We start from the raw sequence: 22,026 nt of genomic DNA, 5'->3' as shown, positions 1-22,026 counted from the left end.
CAGGGTTCCGAAGAAAATCAGGATCAACCGGGCTCAAGTCATTCTTGTGGCTCCGGAATGGGCGAGGAGAGTCTGGTATCCAGAGCTTCTGAAAATGAGCATTGATCCTCAAATTAGGCTGCCCCTTGAGGAGGATCTTCTGTTGCAGTAGCAGGGAAGGGTCCTCCACCCGAACCGGTCAACTCTTCGCCTCCTTGTGTGGAGATTGATGGCTTCTTACCTTACTCCTGAAGTATGCAAAGTTATTTTAGCGACCAGACGTCCCTCCACTAAGACAGTATATGCCTACCGTTGGCAGAAGTTTGTATTTTAGTGTACAGAAAGGTCTGATGACCCTCTTTGTGCTTCTCTTTCCACTGTTCTTCTATTCTTTCTAACCCTTGCCCAACGGGGCTCTGCTTTGGGTACTCTCAAGGGTTATCTTTCTGCTCTATCTGCTTTTTTTGCGGCTGCCAGACAAACCCTCTCTCTTTAGGTCTCAAATTGTAAATAGGTCTTTTAAGGTTGACTCGCTTGTTTCCGCCCATGCCCTTTGTTATGCTGCAGTGGGACCTTAATTTGCTCCTCGCTTTTCTTGTGTGTGCTCCTTTCGAGCCTCTGCACAGTTGTCCTTTCTGGCTGCTTACGATCAAGACAGCCTTTCTTGTGGCAATAACATCTACCCGGAGAGTGAGTGAGTTGCAGGCACTATCTTGTACGCCTCCCTATATGATGTCTTTTCCAGACAAAGTGGTGCTTCATTTTTGCCGAAGGGGATGAGCACGTTCCTTCTGGGTCAGTCTATCACACTGCCCACCTTCTTTTTCTCCCCTGCATCCCTCTAAAGAAGAGGAGCATCTCCACTGTCTGGACCCAAAAAGTGTGTTGCCGTTCTACCTTAACCGCACCAAAGAGTTCTGGGTGGCAACCAACTATCTATGGGGAACGTGGGAGGTATGAAGGTCAGGCAATACAGACAACGACCATCTCTCGCTATGTTGTTCTCTGCATTAAGATCTGCTATGCCCCGGCTAAGAAGCAGCCCCCTGAGGTATTAAGGGCCCATTCCACCATGGTAAAGGCTGCGACTACGGCCTTGGCTTGGGGTGTCCCAGGCCTGGTCATCTGTCAGGCAGTAACGTGGGCACCTTTGCACATGTTTGCCAAGAGCTACTGCCTTGACAGACCGGTCCACAGGGACAGGCATTTTGCTTGTTCGGTCCTGCAGGACTTCCTAGTGTGAGGAATTGGTCCGCTACCCACCGCTGGGAGAGTATGGCTTGGGTATCTAATTCAAAGGTAAGGAATCTGCAGCTAGAAGTCTATCATATGAACAAGTTACTTACCTGTGGTTACGCATTGTCTGATAGAGACCATATCTAGCTGCAGATTCCTTACAGGCCTACCCATGTCTCCCTGCGGACTGATTTTGTTGGGGCTTGTGTTACTCTTTTTCAGAGCCTTAGTTTGCATACTTTAACGTCCGTTACTTTGTGGCTCTGTGCTTCTGATGTGGAAAAAACTAAAATTACTGACATCCCATCTGGGTGGCTAGATGATGTCATAACCTATGCTGACGACGTCATGCGGAGCCGAATTGAGCCACCCGACGTCGCGCGCAAGGGGTATTGCTCGAGCTAAAGTTTCCAGATCCAGCCTAATGCCTGGGAAATTCAAAGGTAAGGAATCTGCAGCTTGATGGTCCAAATAATGCGTTACTGAAGGTAAGTAACTTGTTCTTACGAGAGTCAATGTTACAAATAAATGCAATTGATAATACACTGAAAACATTTTAAAATGTGTGATCTGTGTGCTTTATTTTGTAGGGACTCTGAAAAATCACTGGAAATATTTGATGAAAAATTACATCCTCTAACGGTGAGTGTCTTCAGAACCACATACCTGCTGGTAGGAATGTTTTCTTTTGAGGCGTTATGATATGTTTGTGTGAGCGGGTGAGACGAATGACTCAGGACTCTACGTCTAGTCAGAGAAGGTTTTATTTTGATAAAGTCCCGTTTAGTGGGCGCAGCCAGATTGTTCCAACGAGTATGGGGAATTTAGTCTATAGGTAAACGAATCTGTGCTTTCCGTCGAGGTAGAGTGGCGCCGGGGTCTTTCCCTTGTGTTGTTCCAAGGTGTCGGTCAGATAACAAGTTCTAGTTATTTTCACACGGGGACGGGGAAGTGAGGACAACACTCTGGTGCTCAGGTGCGCTTTAGGCTACGGCCGCGGTGCAATGGGACCAGTGCGAGTGAGGAAGGGAATAGTGCAGAGACAAACGAGTCGGCGAGTGGCGTTAGCTTAACTGTCCGCCTTCTCCCGCCTCCCGACCCAGCCCGTGAAACGGTCACGTACCTGGGATAGCCACGCTCCTCCGTGGGCGCGGCTCGGCGATACGTGGTTGCGGAGTCCTCCTGTCTCCGGCTTCTCTCCTCTTGACGTCCGTCCTCGGTCCGCAAGGCGTTCTCGTTCTCCTCTTTCTCGATCTCCTTCTCCCAACTCCTTCTCACGTCTTTCCTTCTCCAGGTCTCCCGCTCCGGTGTTCATACACAACCCCAACTGTTCTTGGTCGTATTTTATTGGCTGCGGGCCCAGGGTGTCATCGAAGTGGGTGGGGTAGTCCGAGAGCTCATCCCAGTTAAAGGGGAATGCGTCTGCTGTAGTCGGAGCCTCAGTTCCTGAAGCTGTCCATGCGTCTTCCAGTGGATTATAAAACATAGGGCCCGTGAATTCCCGAGCCTCCCACCACTCAGCCCCGTGCCGACAATCCTCCCCGCTCTCCTTGTTACAGTTTGCCACATTATAAATAACAAATTCCCCTTCTATGGAGAGAAATATTGAAAATGTACTTTTTGTGGCACAGCCTTAGTTGATTTCAGAGCCTTCTGGAGTAATTGACTTGGCTCGCTATTGGAAATAGTTTATTTTATGTTTATTATCCAACTGTCAGTTTCAGATTTTTAGGTCGAGCCTAGTGCAGCGCGCATGCGCTGCTCTAGAAGATGACCTTTAGAAATCGGTCAGCTCTTTTCAAGCACTCGTGCTTGTGCTGGCATCCACTTTGCGGGAGCGAGCAGCAGCTTGCAGGGGCCACCTGTTTGCAATTAGCGTGGTCGTGCACGCATCTGCACTTTTCAAGCACTCGTGCTGTTCATCTTCTCTGTAACCCTCTACTCTTCGAACTGCTGAAGAAATGCATTTGAAGTCTTCCACTGCCTCGCTTTTACCTCTCACTACTTGCGTAGATCTCCTATGCCCTGTGTTAAAACTGCACAAATAAACTGCAAAGGGAGATACACACATTCTACCCTCTTCCCTCCGTCTCCACCTCTTAAGGTAGGCAGTCGCCTCTCCCTCGATGGACTTGCTTCAGCACGGCTGTCTCATACCCACCAATCACAGCCTGTCTCGTCTGTCCCCTGCCGAGTATACCCTGCCACCCGCATGTCCTCGTGCTGTGACTGTCACTACTCTGTATTCTCCGACCACCTCGTGCCCAGCAGTCTCCGCTGCTAGTCTCACAGCCTCCACCTCACTCTTTCCTCCTCGTTTAAATGCCTCACCTGCTCTTTCCTCTCATATTCAGATTCGTACTAGCCTGGGTGGCCGCCTCTCTCTCCGACTGGGCCCCTCTCCTCGTCTAACCTTTCTTCTCTCCCGGTACGATGTCACCCTTTCATCTTGCATCACAGCTGCACATCTCCCTCCGTGTCAGTATCTGTTTCCCCCGTCAACTCCCCTCGATCATTTCCATCCCCCTCACCCTCCCCTCCCTGTGTCTCTGCTGGTAAGCAGTCTCTCCTCCCCCGGGCGCTTCCCCTCCGAGACTGATGCACACTTAAAGGCACGCAGAGCGGCGGGTGAAAAGTAAACACAGCCGGGAAATCCCCGCTCTGGGTCCTTGGCTATCTGTCCTCCACTGGCGATGTTCGAGGCTACCCCGACAGCATCCCACCACCCTTTAAAACAGGATTGCAGGGTGGGGGCTTCCAGCCAGCAGCGAGACCGCAACCAGTGCCCTGTGCCATTAGGCGGCGTCTCAGACGCCCGTCCAGAAAGAGTAGGCACTGGGGTGGAGTCTTTGCAGAAATGGGATATTAACGTACCACAAACTACCAACAAAAAAAATAAACAAAACACACACGAATCCACCCGCTCCACCAGATGCTCAATCTCTAGCCACAAAAGTTAAAGTTCTGACCCATCTTTGCGGGTGAGCTCTTATCACTTACTTACATGTGACATTTAATCCTATACTTTCTAAAAGCCTCCTAAAAGTCCCTATAACAGCCCAAAGTGCAGCAGTCTAGTACTGTGCTTCCAGGGCAGACCAGTGCCTAACAACCTAGCAGTTGGACATACCGTGGGGCTTTTCTATCCTTGATTTTTGTCTGGGTCAGCACCGGATTAGCAGAAATACTCAGAAGGTAAGCAATCTCCCACCCAGTGCTACTCGTAGTAAAACCTGTAAATGTTAAGCACCCAGAATAATGTGCTGCATGGCTAAAAACGTATAGGGTCCCAAAGGCGAGACCTATTGGCAGTGTCAATGCTTGTTTGCATTGTATGTAGTTTATGATATTAGGAAAGCATCTGCATATCTTCCTTATTGTACCAGTTTTCTGTTTGGGATAATATTTTGTTTCATTAAAGTACAGCCTATTGTTCATCATAGTTATTGCAATTTTTATTTGTTTTTAGCACTTGTACTTTGTCCTGGAGCTTTAATCAGATGCTGTCACTTTCACCTTTTATTTCTTTCCTGAAGACATCCACTTTCTTATTGAATCTTGCACCTCACCCCACTCTGTTAAGTACAAGTTAAATGGGCCTGTTTTAGGTGTGATGGGCAGGACAGCTGGGGGAATCTGTTCTCCCCAATCGACTGTCCATGGAGCAGTGAAAACAAAAAAAGGACAGTGATCTAATAAAGAATAAAATGTGACCGCACTAGACCAGCTGCTGGGCGAAGCAGATTTACAGAAATCTGGATGATTGTGGAGTGAGCAGTGCAGTATACTCCCAACAACGCCGTCACTTTTCTCAACTTTTCTTACAGGATTGAAATTGTCATCCATGAAAGGGCATAATTAATTGCCCCATAAACCCAGTTGTAATGACACAACTTAACAAAAATTGGCATGTTGCTGTACAGAGCATCTGTGTTCACCAGCAGTATTTAAAGGCTTGTTCCTGTATTCACTATTTGCTGGTGATTATACCTTCATGGAGTCACCTCTTGAGGATGGGTTTTCATGCCTGTACTATCTAGTTGCCGAAGGAGCGTAGCCTCTCCTCGGTCTCTTCAGCCTGTATTAAACACTGCATACCACAACCTTTCTGGGGGGGCCTAGTGTGCTGTTGGTTTACATTGGGAAGGTTTTGGATTCTCCAACATCATAGCCCACTTTGCCAATGGTTTTTTGGTATGGAGCAGTTTCCACCTACCTGAAATGGACCACATTCAGACCTTTGTAAGACATTAGATGGCAAATTTAACAAACCATAGAAACTATTCTACCAAGAGATGCCTAACTAGCCAGCCATTTATTTGTGAATTTGTAAAGTGCAAACATTCAACCATAAGCATATTTTTAAGGTAATAATAATCTGAACCGTGTTTATAGTTTTCAGTGGTTAGAGTAGATCGCTGCTTTTCTGAATAATTAGTTGACGGTGACTTATGAAGTGTAAAAGCCCAAACCTTGTGCTTTTTTCATTACTGGACAAAGAATCCTAATATGAGGAGTTCATGGGAAGAAGCCATATGAGCCTGCTGCCCTTTCCATCAAGGAGATCAGTAGTCTTATTTAATGGCGTGTTATAATCTTAACTACAATTGGCCATCCTAAGAAAACTAACTTTTTTTGCAGCAGTTACAAATTAGTAAGGAACTTTGAGGATACACTATGCAGAATAACCTCTTTCTGTCTGTATTGGTAAACCTGCTATCGTGTCCTTGACCCTCATAATAAAGTACTTGTCTTGCCATTTGGTTGTGTAATAGATTTAGCTCTAAACAAAAATCGCTGAGCTTCTACTTGAATCATTCAAGGTTCCCCTTTAAAAATTATCCTGACTACTTTCTGCGGTTGTCAGTAGATTACACTAATAAATCTAGACCCCTGATTTATAAAGTTTATTCGAAAAGGCAGTATTGTGTCTCCTTTAATCGGGCCCCACTGGTTCTTTTCCCCTATACTAACTGAATTAGAAATCCCAAAAAGAAATGGTCTGGCCGTGGCTAGGTTTGCCTGGTAAGCCTACAGTTACTACATTCTAAGTAAATTGCTGGTGTATACATGTTGGTTAACGTCTGGTTTGAATACACAAATCTTCCCCAGTCATCATCTGCCATTCATATGGGCACCACTAGTTCGTCAAAAAGTGATGGGTTCCTGAAGCTTGCTTTGCTCAATTGTTAATCTCACCTGTAATTTTGATGATTAAAGGACTTGTTTTTATGGTACTAAGTCAAAGACGAGTTTGGTTGTGAATAGTGAATGATAACCAAAAGTGCCCTGCACAATTATGACTAATGAAAACTTCCAGCTCATCTTTTTCTTACAAATTTGGCACCCCAATCTCTTTTGATTTCTTTATTATTATTTAGACAAATATAAATAAAGAACCAAATGAATTCTGATTGTCCTCACAAGTTAGCTGTCAACCCTTGACTGATAAGTTTTTTTTTTTAAATTTGAAAGCGATATAGATTTTCTCTATATTTAATTACACTAAATTCTTTATTTTTCAGCGAGAAGGCGTTCCTGAGGATTACTTCAAAAATGACCCCGACCACAAGCACATCTACCGTTTTGTACGAACACTGTTTAGTGCAGCTCAGCTGACCGCTGAGTGCGCAATAGTAACCTTGGTAAGCAGAATAGAGCATAAATTAAATTCATTGTTTGATATTCTGTAATCTCCAGCGTTCAAATTCAACTGTGTACTGGGATAAAGATGTATTAAAGAACTATTATTCTTTTGGTGGTTATCAATTTATTGTTCTGTTTTTTTGTATATTACATTAGTTGTAATTGTCAAGTGAAGGGAGAATTGAAGTAGAGGGATACAAGCACATGCACTTCTACAGCGGTCTTTAAACCATAATGTACACCAGATTGGATCTGGAAATATTTAGTGAGCAGTACCCCTGTAAGCCAGTAGGTGGTGTCGTTCAGCTCTGTATGGTGTCATCTGAGTTGTCCACGCCAGAAGTGACGTTCGCGGTGCCTATATAGGCGCAAATCCAGCGTGCTGGTGCAGTTCTTTTCTTTCCATGCCAGTCAGTGCAGATCCAGATGCTGTGACGGTTTTCATCCTCGGTTGAGAGGAGAGTATCTGGATTGATCACGGAGCCCAAGATTCTCATTGCACTCAGTCGTCTACTGGTAAGTCCCACAAGCAGAGTAAGAGGTCCTAGACTTCTCCCTGTCCAACAAAGTCATACAACAAGACACGAAAGCATCATCATTCGTTGGCCTGGCTCTGCAGTTGAGCCTGCTCCTGGTGTGGCTTCCCTCCTCTCAGAGTATATGGTAGCTGGAGCGACCCCCCCCCCCCTCCACCAACCTTTACGAGCTTTAAGAGGCTATGCACCTCATAATTGAGTGGCTGTTCGCGCTGGTGCACCGCCAAGAACTGTTTCTCCATCAGTAGTCCCACTCATGGCTCTAGTCTGGTCCCTTGGATCCCTGGATGGATCCAGACCGGTGCCGGTTGTACCACGTTGACATTCGGTGCCGTCCCCATTCTCATCCTTCCCCGACTCTGAGAAAGGAGCTTAAGGGACGCCGTCCGACACAGTCTGGAGACATGCCTTCCAGGCCGGAGCCCAGGCCCTATTTTTATGGGCTGCGACTCGGGGAGTATTGGGCGGGTTCACTGGACCCTGAAGAATACCAGCCCCTAGACCTCCCCAACATGGACTGGTGTGAAGAATTGCCGGATGTTAGCGGACTGGACACCTCCCCAAATACTGGCATGCTCTCTTCTCCTACTGTGACTTTTTACTACATGCTTCCTTCATAGGGGCACTTAGTCACAGTTGGGGAGATATAACCACAGAATTGCCTACATGCCTAACCCATACAGTACATGCACATCTTAGGACAAGGCAAACACTTAATCCGTTGGTTGACGGGATCCCTGCTAATCTTGGCCAAACTTCTATTTACCTGCAGATGGAAATCTCTGATATCCCCCCTCACCCCCCAGGGCTGCGGCCTAGCTCGCTCATTCATTAATTGTGCGCAGGCAGAGAGCATAGCTCTATATAGGGTGGTCAATTTGGGTCTCAGGAAATACCCTATCACCACACATTTGGACACTCTAATGGCTGACTTGCATACTGAAATGCTTGCTGACCCATTAGCTCACAGCACCCATTCTGATTGAGATGACCTAGTTGGGAACAGGGATAGTGGTGTGCCTCCTGACCACGGTGACATCCTTTCGCACGTTATTCTTGGTTTTATAGTTGTACCGAACCATCCATTGACATTTAAAGGACTGGTAGCAGCCACTGACATGAGAGCCTATACTCCCCTAGATGAATACGCATAATACAGGAAGCGTTGAAGAGAGGAGGTTTGTTGATTGGGACAAGCCATTTTGTTTTTCTCTCCTTTAAAAAAAAAAAATATATATATATTTTTAGGTAGCTATATAAGTTTTTAGGTCTCGCCTGGCGTAGGCTGCGCAGACATGTGCAGTCTCGCTGGCGAGATTTAATGATTTAGGGTAGCTTTAACTAGCGGGGTTTAAGCCCCGCCCCTCTTTTCCATTGGCTGGCGTCACCGTTTATGGTAAACGGTGGCCAGCCATTGGAAAAGAGCTCCCAGTGATGTACACTTTTCTCTTTTAGAGCCGTCCCAGTTGGACTGGCTGCCCCGACTTACTGCTGGCGTCTAAGGTTTGTTATCTTTATGGGGCCAAACACATGGCCCCATAAAGATAAGAAACCTTTTAGCACAAAAGGAAGTCAGGCGAGCCAGTCCAACTGGGACGGCTCTAAAAGAGAAAAGTCTCTCTAGCTTCTCTGGTGGCTTTAACAACTGTGGGCGCTATACCCCGACATTGTCACGTGAGAGCTTGTGTCTCACTCTTCGCCAACCAGCAGGAAGTGTGTGAATCTTCTGGGAGTGAGGGGCACTTATGGAGGGGAGAGAGTGTATCCCCCACGAGCACGAGAGTACCTCTGAGGCACGTGACAGTGAGTGCACGTGTGAGATCCTCAGAGCCGTGGTTTTGGTCTTGCAATTTTATATAGCTTGAACTCAACCCAGAGGTATCATGGCACTATACACGAGCACCAGCTGTTGCAGACGGGCACATCCATGTTTTGTTAGGTGTGGGGAGATGAAGTGATTTGCCCAGAATCACAAGAGGTTGACCGCAGAGACTCGAACCTGTTAACCCAGCTTCGAGGTCATATGCTCTAACCGTTAGGCCACATCTTAATGAGTCCATCCTGCAGGGACAGGGGCCCATGTACTTTCACTCCAGAGTGTGTCACTCCTGGGCATGTCACTCTTGAATTTGCCAGTCCTGTGTGTCTCTCCTGAGGTTATCACTCATGGATGTATCACTGCCGGGTGTGTCGTTACTAAGGGTGTCACTCCTGAGTGTCTCTCTAGGGGGTGGGGTAGAGCAAACCACCCTGTACTGGTCACAGTGTTCTATTTGTATGCCAATGCTTGTTTAAACCCGAGATGCGCTTGGTGGGTGCTATACCCCGACTTTGTCACGTGAGAGCTTGTGTCTCACTCTTTGCCAACCAGCAGGAAGTGCGTGAATCTTCTGGGAGCGAGAGGCACTTATGGAGGGGGGAGAGTGCATCCCCCACGAGCACAAGAGCATCTCTGAGGCCCGTGACAGTGAGTGCACGTGTGAGGGTGTGTGAGATCCGCAGAGCTGTGTTTTTTGTCTTGTAGGTTTATGTAGCTCAAACTCAACCCGGAGGTATCAGGGCGCTTTACAGCTGTTCCAGACGGGCACAGCCATGTTTTGTTAAGCGTTGGGAGATGAAGTGATTTGCCCAGAATCACAAGAGGTTGAGCCGCAGAGACTCGAACCTGGTTACCAAGCTTCGAGGTCGTACGCTCTAGCCGTTAGGCCACATCTTATTTATGCGGCCGCGAGACGCGATATGGGGTGGGGGAGGGGTAGAAGTGGGAGTTGTGTGCACGCGCGGCCAATGCTTGGAAAAACAAGCATTGAAAATGCAATAGGTCTCGCCTTTGATTAAGTTAAAGCCATTTGCTTTGCTGCTGGTATTGTGTAGCAAAGCAAATGGCTTTAACTTAATGAAAGGCGAGACCTATTGCATTTTTAATGCTTGTTTATATTAGACTGGTTTGCAGTAAACATTGTCTAGATCTGTAATCAAAACTGCTTGATGCCTGGAGCGCATTTGCCTGTGTTCACTAATGAAATTATTGCATACTGTTAGAACCGGCGGTCTCTAGTTGGCAGAGGTATACACTTCTGACAAATAGGGACCAACCAACTCTAGTCAGGGAAAGGGGATTACACACTCAGATAACCCCTGCTACCCCCTTGGTAGCTTGACAGAGCAGAAAGGCTTATCTCAGAGGCAGTGTGTTAAGCATTTATGACCACATACAGTAATAAAGTGAATACACTACAGATGGACACGACACAGAAGTTATTATAAAAATAGTATTTTTATATAAGGCTTAGCACAAGACCAAATAACGACAAAAATATACCACAGTCTTAATAAATACTCTTTGGAAGGAAAAATAATAGTTCAAGTAAGGTTTCTTCTTGGCAAATAGTTCTTTAGCAAAGTATTCTTCTGAGCACAGTTCTTTGGCAACAATGTAACCCCCACAGGAGTCACACGACGTCGAGTCTACAAGATTCCCAAGGTTCGGCGTCGACCGCGAGGAGCGCTACGTCGAGCCTGGAGTTGCAACAGACCCCACAAGTACAGTACCTTGAGAAACGAAGAAAACGATGATCCACGGCGTCGAGATGTCGGCGTCGAGGTCGGCGTCGATCGTGCCTCGGAGTCGGGTCAATCCGCAGCGGCGTCGAGGGTTGTCGGGCCGGAGCAGCGCTCACGGCGTCGAGAAGGGCGTCGAGTCGATGCGATCAGCAGCGGCGTCGGGACGGGGTCGCTTGGAGGTGGAGCCGATACTCCTCACTGGCGTCGATACCGGTGTCGAGACGGGGTCACTGGGAGCCGGGGCCGATACCCACTGCTCACTGGCGTTGCTGCTGGCGTCGATCGGGCCCGGCGGCCGGCGTCGAAGGCTCGGGACACTGGAGCCGTTACTCACGATGTCGAGCTGGATTCGGCGGCGTCGGCGGCGTCGAGACTGCAGATTTTCCCTTGTGTACTGGAAACAACACTTTCCAGCAATTCAGCAATTCAGTAGATGGTGAAGTCCTTTGGCCCTGTGACTTCAACAGGAGACTGGCACTCTTCCAGTCCTTGGAGATTTCCTAGCAAGTGTTCAGAGAGTACACACCAAGTTCCTCTCTCCTTGTTCCTTGGCAAAAATAAAGAAGCAGCTTTCAGGTTCCTCCACAGCAAAACAGCACTCTGGCAGAAAGGGGAGGCAAGTCCTTAGATCAGCAGGCTTCTTGTCCTTGGTACAGGTTTCCTTGTCAGAAGTGATCTGAGTTCTTGGTTCAGGGGTCCTTCTCTTATACCCTTTTTCCTTTTGTTCCCTTTGTCCAAGCAGGGAGATTCCCACAATCTCGGGTTTGTTGTGGGTGTTGCCAGGCAGAGGCACCTGGCCTATTCACTGAGCAGGGAAGAGTCCTCAGCCGCCCAGCAGGAGGCGGAGCCAGTATTGTCACTGGCAGGAGCAGGGCTATCAGTCGCCCAGCAGGAGGTGGAGCCAGTATTGTGTCAGGCAGGGCAGGCTACTCTTCCCTCACTCTATGTGTAAACGCCCCATTCACCCCACACTGACTCATTCAGACCTCTGGAGCCACCCAGCCCCTGACACACACACCAAACCAGCAGAGACAGGTAGATAGTTGGACAAGAAAATAGCCACTTTCTAAAAGTGCTATTTTCAAACATAGAATTTAAAAACCATCCATCCTAAAGGGTGTGTTATTAAATTCTGAGTTCAGGGATACTAAACTCGACTTGCTACCATGCTCCCTGAGTCAGATAGATTATAATGGAGTTAATAATCAGTCTGCCCAGTCTGGCCTATTGGAGGCAGGTAGCCCTTCAATAGTGAAAAACGAAAATGGCTGTAATTCACTATTAGGTCATGCCACACACATCAGGGCATGACCTACCTTTTACCAACAATGCACCCTGCCCTAGGGCCTACCATAGAGGTGTCTGAAATGTGGCAAAGTGAAGGTTTAGAGACTGGTAAGTAGGTTTCCTTACCAAGTCGACATGGCAGTCAGGGACTGCACGCAGGCGCTGCGGTGGCAGGCCTGAGACACATTTTACACGCTGCTTCTGTGGGTGGCACAACCAGTGCTGCCAGCCCACCAGCAGCAGTTAACTCACACGCCCTTGGCACACGCAGGGCACTAGACTAGGGTCTGAACAGTAAGTCAACCAAGCCAATCATGGTAACACCAATCAATGTAACAATTTAACATAGGGAGCACTTGCACTGTGGCACTGATCAGCAGTGGCACAGTGCCCAAAGCAATAATCCAGCAAAAACATCGTAAACAGAGGAGGCAAACAGAAAAAAATGGAGGAGAGACTCATGCCAATGATGCCAGGTCTAACACCTACATACTAGCTCTCTGCTGTTATACTCTGCGTTATTATACTATGAGTGGCTTTACGTATATGGATATGATCTGCCCTGTAGTTAACATATTGCAAAGTCGATGCGAACGCTGTGTGTACCATAAATGTGCTTACAGATATTTGAAAAACAAAAAAGGATTTAAACAAAAAAAACATAGTAAAGAATTATACATTCTTAATGGTTTTAAACTCAAGGATGGCACTCTTAACAATTGAAGATAGAAACGAATATTACAAAAATAATATTCATCGATAGCGGAAAGCCGATTATCATTTGCTACTTAAGTACATACTTAATCTTCCAAATGCTTGGGAGGCTCGCTGTGTCTCTGGGAAGCATTCTGGGAAACATTTAGACTCTCACTGACACACTTTCCAATTTTGTCTAGACTGTCTCCATTCCACGTTGGGCACTTAACTAATTTCCACATGTTCCACTGTTTTCCCTCCAGCAATGCTTTCTTTCCCTTCACATCAGTGATTACTTTAAAACGTGACAATTTGAAATAACACTTCTTATGACCATCCACATATGCCTATTCTCCCTTAAAATCACTTATTCTTATTGCTCTTTCTTTGTACTTACTGATCTTCATAATCATTAACCTTCAACAATTGGTGATCTGTTTTGTCCATGGGTGTTCTCACCATCCATGCAGGAACAGCAGTAATACATGGTTCGAGGAATGTGGGCTGCTGAATTCATATCTGTGCATAGATCGCCGCCTAGTGTTGGGTCCGGATGATTGCACATTGTTGTCCTGGAAGAGTCTTCGAAGTATCACGAGATAGGTGGCTCCTCCCCTGGACTACAGTGCGCATGGGCATCCTCTCCATCCTTAGATTGTTTTTTTCCGCCATTGGGTTCGGATGTGCTTATCTTAGCTCAAGTTAGGAAAATTTAGGTTAAGGCCAAAAGGCCTTTAGTTCTCGTCGGTACTGTTCCCGTTCGGTATCGACCAGTTTCTTTAGTGCTTCAGCACCTTCTTCAAGCTTTTCGGATCCGCTTGGTCCGAACATCGAACTTCGATCGACGATGGAATCGAGGACTCCCTTCAAGAGATGTCCTTTATGCCACGCGAAATACCCACACATCGACGTCCACCCGGTATGCAACAAATGTCTCTCACCGGATCACGATGAGTCGTAATGTATGGCCTGCGCCCGGTTCCGATCGACGAAGACTCTCCGGAATCGACGGGCAGCGAGATTGGAGGCGCAGCAATCGGCGCCTGCACCGGCCAACATCTTTAGCACCGAGGACGAAGACGCCGAGAGCGTGGAAGACGTAGACTCCAGCCCCGCTTCCGAACATGACTCCCAATCGGAAGACGACGATGAGGTGATCTTTCAGGGAGAAGAAGTCGTCGAAGAGGTAGGAGACTACGATGAGGCCCTTGGGGCTGAGGAAGATAGCTCCAGCGAAGAGCTAGGCCAACCCGTCGATACGGAGGCCGAAAAACTTAGTCGTCATAAGGCTCAGGTCGAGGGATCGCCTACGGGCCTTACCCAAGACCAATCTCACGATTCTTCGGCCCCGCCTCCGGGCCCGGCCTCGAACATTTCACAGGAGCCATTATTATCAAAGACGACTGGCTTCCCTTCAGCGAAACCGAAACCGTCCATCACACCGGTTCCATCGAAACCGAAAGTGAAAATGGTTGCGATCGGCTCGAAGCCCTCCACTCCTTCGACGCCTGCAAAGGTCATCGGCTCCGAACGCGCCAAACGAGATTTCGGTGCCGAGCTCACCGCAGCGGATCGGGCGCCGAGCCGAAGAAGAAGGCCCTCGGCCCCCACACAGCCCCTCGGCCTCTGGCACCGAAGATTACGGCCCAAACCACCAAAGTCAAGGTGGCCAACCAGTCTGCATCGACGTCGAAGACGGCGGCGCCTGCCAAGTCACCGACTCTGACGAGCGTCGATACCTCCCTTCGGATCGACGACCCAAAGACTGCAAGAAAGTCTGATGCTGCTTCGACGCCTACCTCTACGGTGCCGATCGGTTCCAAGGCGCCCTCTGCGTTCACCGTGCAACAGGTCTCAGAATCGTTGCAACGCATCAGGGACCGGGCAACCCACCACTCTGTCGGGCCCCGAAACGCACAAGAGCGCAAAATCACCCTCGGCGCCGGCGAACATCATGTTTGGATTGCCGCCACCCACGGCGCCGAAAATGTTCCAGATTCGGACACGTGTCCGCCAAATACAGTCCCCATCCACTGGACAAACCGATATCGAGCCTTCACGGGCACACTTTATCGACGCCGACACTGGTAGGTTGATGCTCCGCAAGCGGAAAATCACGCCAGAGAGGGGATTGGACTCCTACAAAATTCCTCTCAAACACAAATTGCCGGCAAGATCAGAACCAGTGCTTCATGAACACTTACAACCCTTCCATCAGGATCCACCGTCCTTTTCTCCTACGCATTCAGAGACAGACGCTGGAGAGGACTATGTAGGGGATGATACCACCTACCCTGGGGATATCGATCCTGATGATCACTTGCAAGACCCAGATCAGGCATGGGATGACCCCACCGACCAGGGTACCGCACCAGATACACCTGACACGCAGCTTTATAACATAAAGACATCTCCCACAGAGGACACTGCTGCCTTTAATGCCCTCATAGAACGGGCTGCTGCCAATCATGGAGTGGAACTCCATTCTGACACTGTAGAAGAAGACTTCTTAGTGGACACTTTCGCCTCCTCTGAAAAAACTGTCAAAACTCTGCCAATGTTAAAAGGAGTTCTAAAACCTGCAAAAGACATTTTTAAAGAAGCAACCAGGGCACGGGTGCTGAACCCCAGAATCGAAAAGAAATACAAGCCTGCACCCGGAGACCCTATGTACATTAGGGGTCAGTTCCCTTAGACTCCATGGTTGTTGCTAATGCTCGCAAAAGAGCCCACTCACAAACAACGGGTGATGCTCCTCCCCCAGACAAGGAGTCCAAAGTGCAGGAGACATCAGGCAAACGGATTGCAGCGCAAGCGGCAAACATCTGGCGCATTGCCAACACACAGGCACTCCTGACCCGTTATGATAGGTCCCACTACGACACACTAGAATCACTGCTACAACATTTGCCAGATGAATATAAAGAGGCAGCGGAGCTCCTTATCAGAGAGGGACAACTCCTTACCAATGCAGCCATCAAATGCGCACTGGATGCAGCCGACACTGCGGCCAGGGCAATCAACACCAGCGTCATGTTGAGGAGGCACGCATGGTTGAGAATCTCAGGCTTCAAGCCTGAGATTCAGAACAATATCTTAAATCAACCGGTCAACCCGGACTATTTATTTGGCCCTGAAGTTGACACTACCCTCGAAAAAATTAAAAAAGACACTGACACTGCAAAATCAATGGGGGCTCTCCAAACGCAGCAGTTTCGTAGTGGCTCCTTTCGTCGCCCCGGGAGTAGAGGAGCAGCTAGAGGTCAGGGGTCACAGCAGCAGTACACTAAAGGGGGCACACAAAGTAACTATGATAAAACCACCAGAGGTGGATATCGTGGATCCAGCACCAAAAGCAGAGGACGTGGGTACGGCAACACCAGGTCCTCCCCCCGAAAACAAACAGTGACGCCCTCTCCCTGACCCCCGACCACATAACACCTGTCGGGGGGAGACTCCAGCAGTTCCTGTCAGTCTGGAAAACCATCACCACAGACAGGTGGGTCAGGGACATTATCCAGCACGGGTACTGTCTCGAATTAATGTCCACTCCACCCAACATACCGCCAAAGCACCGTCCTATGTCCGTAGAGCACTTGGCATTATTGCAGCAGGAAGTGCTAAGTATGCTGCAAAAAGGTGCAATAGAGGTCGTGCCCGTCAACCAACAGGGGACAGGGGTGTACTCTCTGTACTTCTTAATCCCAAAAAAGGACGGTTTGCTCAGACCTATACTAGACCTGAGACCCCTCAACCACTACATTCTCTCAGAGCATTTCCATATGCTCACCCTACAGCAGGTTCTACCGCTCCTCAGTCAGGGAGACTTCCTAGCCACACTGGACTTAAAAGATGCGTATTTCCACATACCCATACACCCTTCACACAGGAAATATCTCAGGTTCACTATTCAGGGGCATCACTATCAGTTCAAAGTTCTCCCCTTCGGCGTAACAACAGCACCCAGGGTCTTTACCAAGTGCCTAGCAACAGTGGCTGCACATCTACGGAGACAACACATTCATGTCTTCCCTTACCTGGACGACTGGCTTGTTCAGTCAAAGTCAGCCCAGCAATGTGCCAGCCACATGTCCCTCAACATTCACCTTCTTCACAGTCTGGGATTCTCACTAAATTACCCAAAATCACATCTCCAACCGGCACACATACGACAGTACCTGGGCGCGACCATAAACACTCTGGCAGCCACAGCTCAGCCAAATTTAGTGAGGATCAACAGCATGCAACTTCTGATCTCAAAGTTCAAACCTCAACACTCACTTCCTGCGCGAGTGTTCATGCAGTTGATAGGCATGATGGCCTCCTGCATCTTCATAGTCCCGCACGCGAGACTACATATGCGCCCGTTTCAGGAGTGCTTGGCACGTCAATGGAATCAGGCTCACGGACAATTAAAAGACCTAGTGTTGGTGAGCGGTCGGGCATACAACTCTCTGCATTGGTGGAATCCACAAAACCTTTGCAAGGGCCGACCGTTCCACGAGCCTGTTCCACAAATAATACTGGCAGCGGACGCCTCTCTCCAGGGGTTGGGGAGCTCATGTACTCACTTACACAGTGCAGGGACTATGGACGACACAACAAAAGAAGATGCACATCAACGTTCTGGAACTGATGGCAATCTTCCTAGCCATGAAGGCATTCAAAGTACACTTGTGCAACAAAGTCGTGTTGATCCGGACGGACAACATGACTGCCATGTACTACATACAGAAGCAGGGGGGAACGCACTCTCTACAGTTGTCTCATCTGGCTCAGAGCATGTGGAAGTGGGCCATTCAGAGGAACATATTCCTCATGGCGGAACACCTCCCCGGCAAGGACAACCAGATGGCGGATCTGCTCAGCAGACACAGCCACCAGATGCACGAGTGGGAGCTACATCCGTCAGTACTCCAACCGTACTTCCAACAGTGGGGTCATCCAGAGATAGACCTATTCGCCACAAACAAACGCAAAATGCCAAAGCTTTGCCGCCAGGTTCCCACATCCGCAGTCACAGGGCAATGCGATATGGATGAACTGGTCCGGCAGATTTGCGTACGCTTTTCCCCCAGCGCCATTGATACCGCTAGTGGCACGCAAACTGCGACAACACTCACTGACACTCATCCTAGTTGCTCCCACATGGGCGCGCCAGCCATGGTACACCACCTTTCTAGAACTTTCCGTGGTGCCGCATCAAAGGCTGCGGATCAAACCCGCGCTTTTGACGCAGAACCATGGCGAAATTCAACACCCAGATCCGCAACAGCTGAACCTGGCAATCTGGCTCCTGAAGTCTTAGAGTTTGGCTACCTAAACCTGCCACCTGACTGTATGGATATCATCAAGGAGGCCAGAAAACCCACTACCAGAGCTTGCTATGCGGCTAAATGGAAGAGGTTTGTCATTTACTGCAACAACAATGACATTAACCCGCTGGACGCATCCATTCAAAACATCATCTGTTACCTCTTACACTTCTACCGATGCAATCTGGCATACAACTCAATACGTATCCATTTAACCGCGATAGCAGCCTATCTTCAAAACAGGCAGCACCTCTCTTTATTCAGAGTGCCTGCCATCAAAGCCTTCTTGGAGGGACTCAAGCGAGTAATTCCCCCAAGACACGCACCGGTGTGGAACCTCAATGTGGTCCTCACCAGATTAATGGGTCCACCCTTTGAACCTCTCCATTCATGTGAGATTCAATTCCTCACCTGGAAAGTAGCTTTCTTAGTGGCAATCACTTCGTTAAGAAGAGTTAGTGAACTCCAGGCACTAACCATTCAAGAGCCATTCATACAGGTTCACGCAAACAGAGTTGTACTACGTACCAACCCCAAATTCATGCCCAAAGTGATATCGCAGTTCCACATGAATCAAACTATTGAACTGCCTGTTTTCTTTCCAAGTCCACAAAATGTCGCAGAGAGAATGCTCCATACACTAGATGTAAAGAGGGCCCTCATGTACTATATAGACAGAATTAAAGACTTTAGGAAAACAAAACAACTTTTCGTTGCCTTTTCTCTACAACACAAGGGCAACGCCATTTCCAAAGCAGGGATAGCCAGATGGATCGTTAAATGTATTCAAATTTGCTATCAAAAAGCTAAACGCACATTAACGATTCCCCCACGAGCCCACTCAACACGAAAGTTAGGGGCGTCCATGGCTTTCCTAGGAAACATTCCTATACAGGAAATCTGTAGAGCAGCCACATGGTCCACTATACATACATTTACCAAACACTACTGCGTAGATGTACACTCAAAACAGCAGGCAGCTGTAGGACAGGCTGTTCTCAAAACTCTTTTTCAGACTGCTGCAGCTGGCACGGGCAGCCGCCGCTAAGGGAGGGACTGCTATATAATCTATGCCCAGATATGAATTCAGCAGCCCACATGCCTCGAACTGAATATGCTACTTACCAGTATGCATCTGTTCTTGGCATGTAGGGCTGCTGACATTCATATCGCCCACCCTCCTCCCCGGCGCCTGTAGCGGCTGCAGCACTCAGAATTACTGTATAGCATGGTCATCACTTTCTGTATCTACTCCATCACTGCCACAATGGCGAAAAACAATTTAAGGATGGAGAGGATGCCCATGCGCACTGTAGTCCAGGGGAGGAGCCACCTATCTCGTGATACTTCGAAGACTCTTCCAGGACAACAATGTGCAATCATCCGGACCCAACACTAGGCGGCGATCTATGCACAGATATGAATGTCAGCAGCCCTACATGCCAAGAACAGATGCATACTGGTAAGTAGCATATTCACTACTCTTCCCTTCAATAGGAAGAATTGATTTTCTCCTGTGACTGAATGTAGCGGGGTTCTGTAGTTCTACAACATGTTTTTGATTTCTTGTTTCCACTACAAACACCGACACAATGCCAGTTGAGTACACCCACTCAATACACTGTTAATCGTTTCCACTAAACTGTTTTCTCTAGGATAGTACCCAGCAGTTTATTACCGTCCAGCCTTGGGAATTTGGTGAATTCTGCTGGCGTAAATTGTGGACCTCTGACTGAGACTACTGTCTCGGGACAACCCTCCCTCCTAATAAAAAATCCTCACAGAAAAAGATCACACGGTTGGCTTTAATTTCTCTCACATATGTCAATAGCTCGCTTTTCCCTTGCACGTTTGGGAAAAGTGGTGGGAGTATCAGCGACTGCATCAGACTTGTCACTGCAAGTGCATGGCAAACAATCCTTACAAATCTATTAACTTCTATTATCAACTTCATTCTTTGGTCTTCATTCAATTTCTGTTTCCATTCCTCTTTCCTAATGGCATCCCTACAAGTTTCATTGACCTCTACTACCACCCCTTCATCTTCAGTGTTCTCGCCCGCATCCAATGGTAGCCTCGATAAACAATCAGCACTCATATTTTTGTTGCCTAGCACAGAACACATTGAAAATATCAACTCTTGCAGGAGATATAAGCATTTAGCTATACAAGGTGCAGCCCTGCCAGCAACCTTGGTGGAAAATAGAACTATTAAAGGCTTTTGGTCGGTTCGCTGTTCAAACTGATTTCTCAAAACGTATGTGTAAAAATGTTGTACACCCCCACCAACACGCTAGGGCCTTCATTTCAAGTGTGGATTAGGTGGACTCTGCCTCCTTCAATGTGCAGGATGCAAATGCTACAGCTCTCTGCCCTCCACTCTCTTGCATCGACACTGCCCCTAAACCATATACAGTGGCATCAGTGATTACAATAGTTTTTTTTTTTTTTTTTACAGATTAGAATAGCTTCATTTTATTGTCATATACAGTGTGAACATCTTCCTGTGATGTGAATGGGATATCATTCTGTCTGGAGAGCAGATGCAGGAATGTCAGAGGATTTTCGGATCCCATGGTCTTATGGGGGAAGGGGTCTTTTGAGCCCATGCTTACTAATCGGTTGAAGTGATATCACTTCCATTTGGTATGTTCTCAGCTGGCATGAACCTTTAAGTAAAGTATGGTTGATCGAGGATAAATATATTGACAGATTCCATTATCCTATATGATTCCATCTATGACCGTCAGTCAAGTCTTCCAGTTTTGCTTAACGTTGTTGACTGTCTAACCTTTTTACTGTCCGTGATTACAATAGTTTTGTATTTGAGGTAGAAAGAAAGGCTTTAACATCAGTGCTTCACTAATATACATTTTTACTTCCTCAAAAGCGTTTTAACATTCAGTGGTCCCCAGATATTGCACCCATTTCTTTAATAATGCTCGTAGTGCATGTACCTTTTTCGCAGTTTCTTTTTTTTTTGTGTCGTAATTCTTTATTGAGAGATTAAAGGTATATACATTCATAAAAGTATAATACATCAGAGTAGACCAATAAAAATCTAGTCATTTAACATATATAGTATAATATAGAGAAGAAAAAACTTTCATATCAGAAATGAGAGGGGAGGAAATAGGAGAATTTAAATAAAAGACAAAGTGTTAAGAGGAGAAAAGGAGAATAGTGGACATTGTGTGTTAGGAAATCTAACTCTGGCTAGATATAATCATGGGAAAGAGTTAGGCAAAGTAAATAATGGGATAGGTAAATATAATTTAGAAATAGTAAAATATATTGTGTATATAATATGAAGAATGATACGAGTGATGGAAGTTCATGAAGGGTATAAAATTGTTTCTGCAGAGTTTCTAAGAAACTTAGAATAATATCCTGATAATCCTAGAAAGGATCTCACTTGTTCTTTGTTGTTCGCGGCAGGTGCTTTCTCTATTGTCTCAACTAATTTCACCATGGGTTTTATCAGAGGCGGTTTCTTGTCCAGAGTGTCGGGGCTCCGCCCACATCACTTTCTCTAAAATAGAACCAAAGTCGTTAATCTGTTTTTTGGGGTTTCCACACTGCATTCATATACACACAGCACAATTTTTTCTTTCTGGGGCCAGGAGCTGGGACTGCTGTACACTGCCAATTTGCCACTCCTCGTGAGTCAGTAAGGCTCAGTGACACTTCTGGCCTGGGCAGACCCAAAGTCCTGGCACCAGTTTTACTGATACTTGCGACATTTAAGGAGCCCTGGGGCCTGTGAG

At 47.4% G+C, this 22,026-nt stretch overlaps 1 protein-coding gene across 1 annotated transcript in view; it reads left to right on the top strand.

Annotated features, from left to right (window-relative positions):
- The window catches only part of CCNYL1 (cyclin Y like 1), a 332,747-nt gene that overhangs the window by 154,905 nt on the left and 155,816 nt on the right, over positions 1-22,026 (top strand). The window contains exons 6-7 of the mRNA XM_085648879.1: positions 1,806-1,857; positions 6,741-6,860. Coding sequence (XP_085505005.1) covers positions 1,806-1,857; positions 6,741-6,860 — 172 coding nt within the window. The remainder of the gene's footprint in view (positions 1-1,805; positions 1,858-6,740; positions 6,861-22,026) is intronic.

The sequence above is a fragment of the Triturus cristatus genome, chromosome 3_2 (assembly GCF_964204655.1).
Source record: "Triturus cristatus chromosome 3_2, aTriCri1.1, whole genome shotgun sequence".
NCBI classification, from domain to species: domain Eukaryota; kingdom Metazoa; phylum Chordata; class Amphibia; order Caudata; family Salamandridae; genus Triturus; species Triturus cristatus.
Note: the sequence above shows the minus strand (reverse complement) of the source record. Positions and strands in the feature narration are given on the sequence as shown.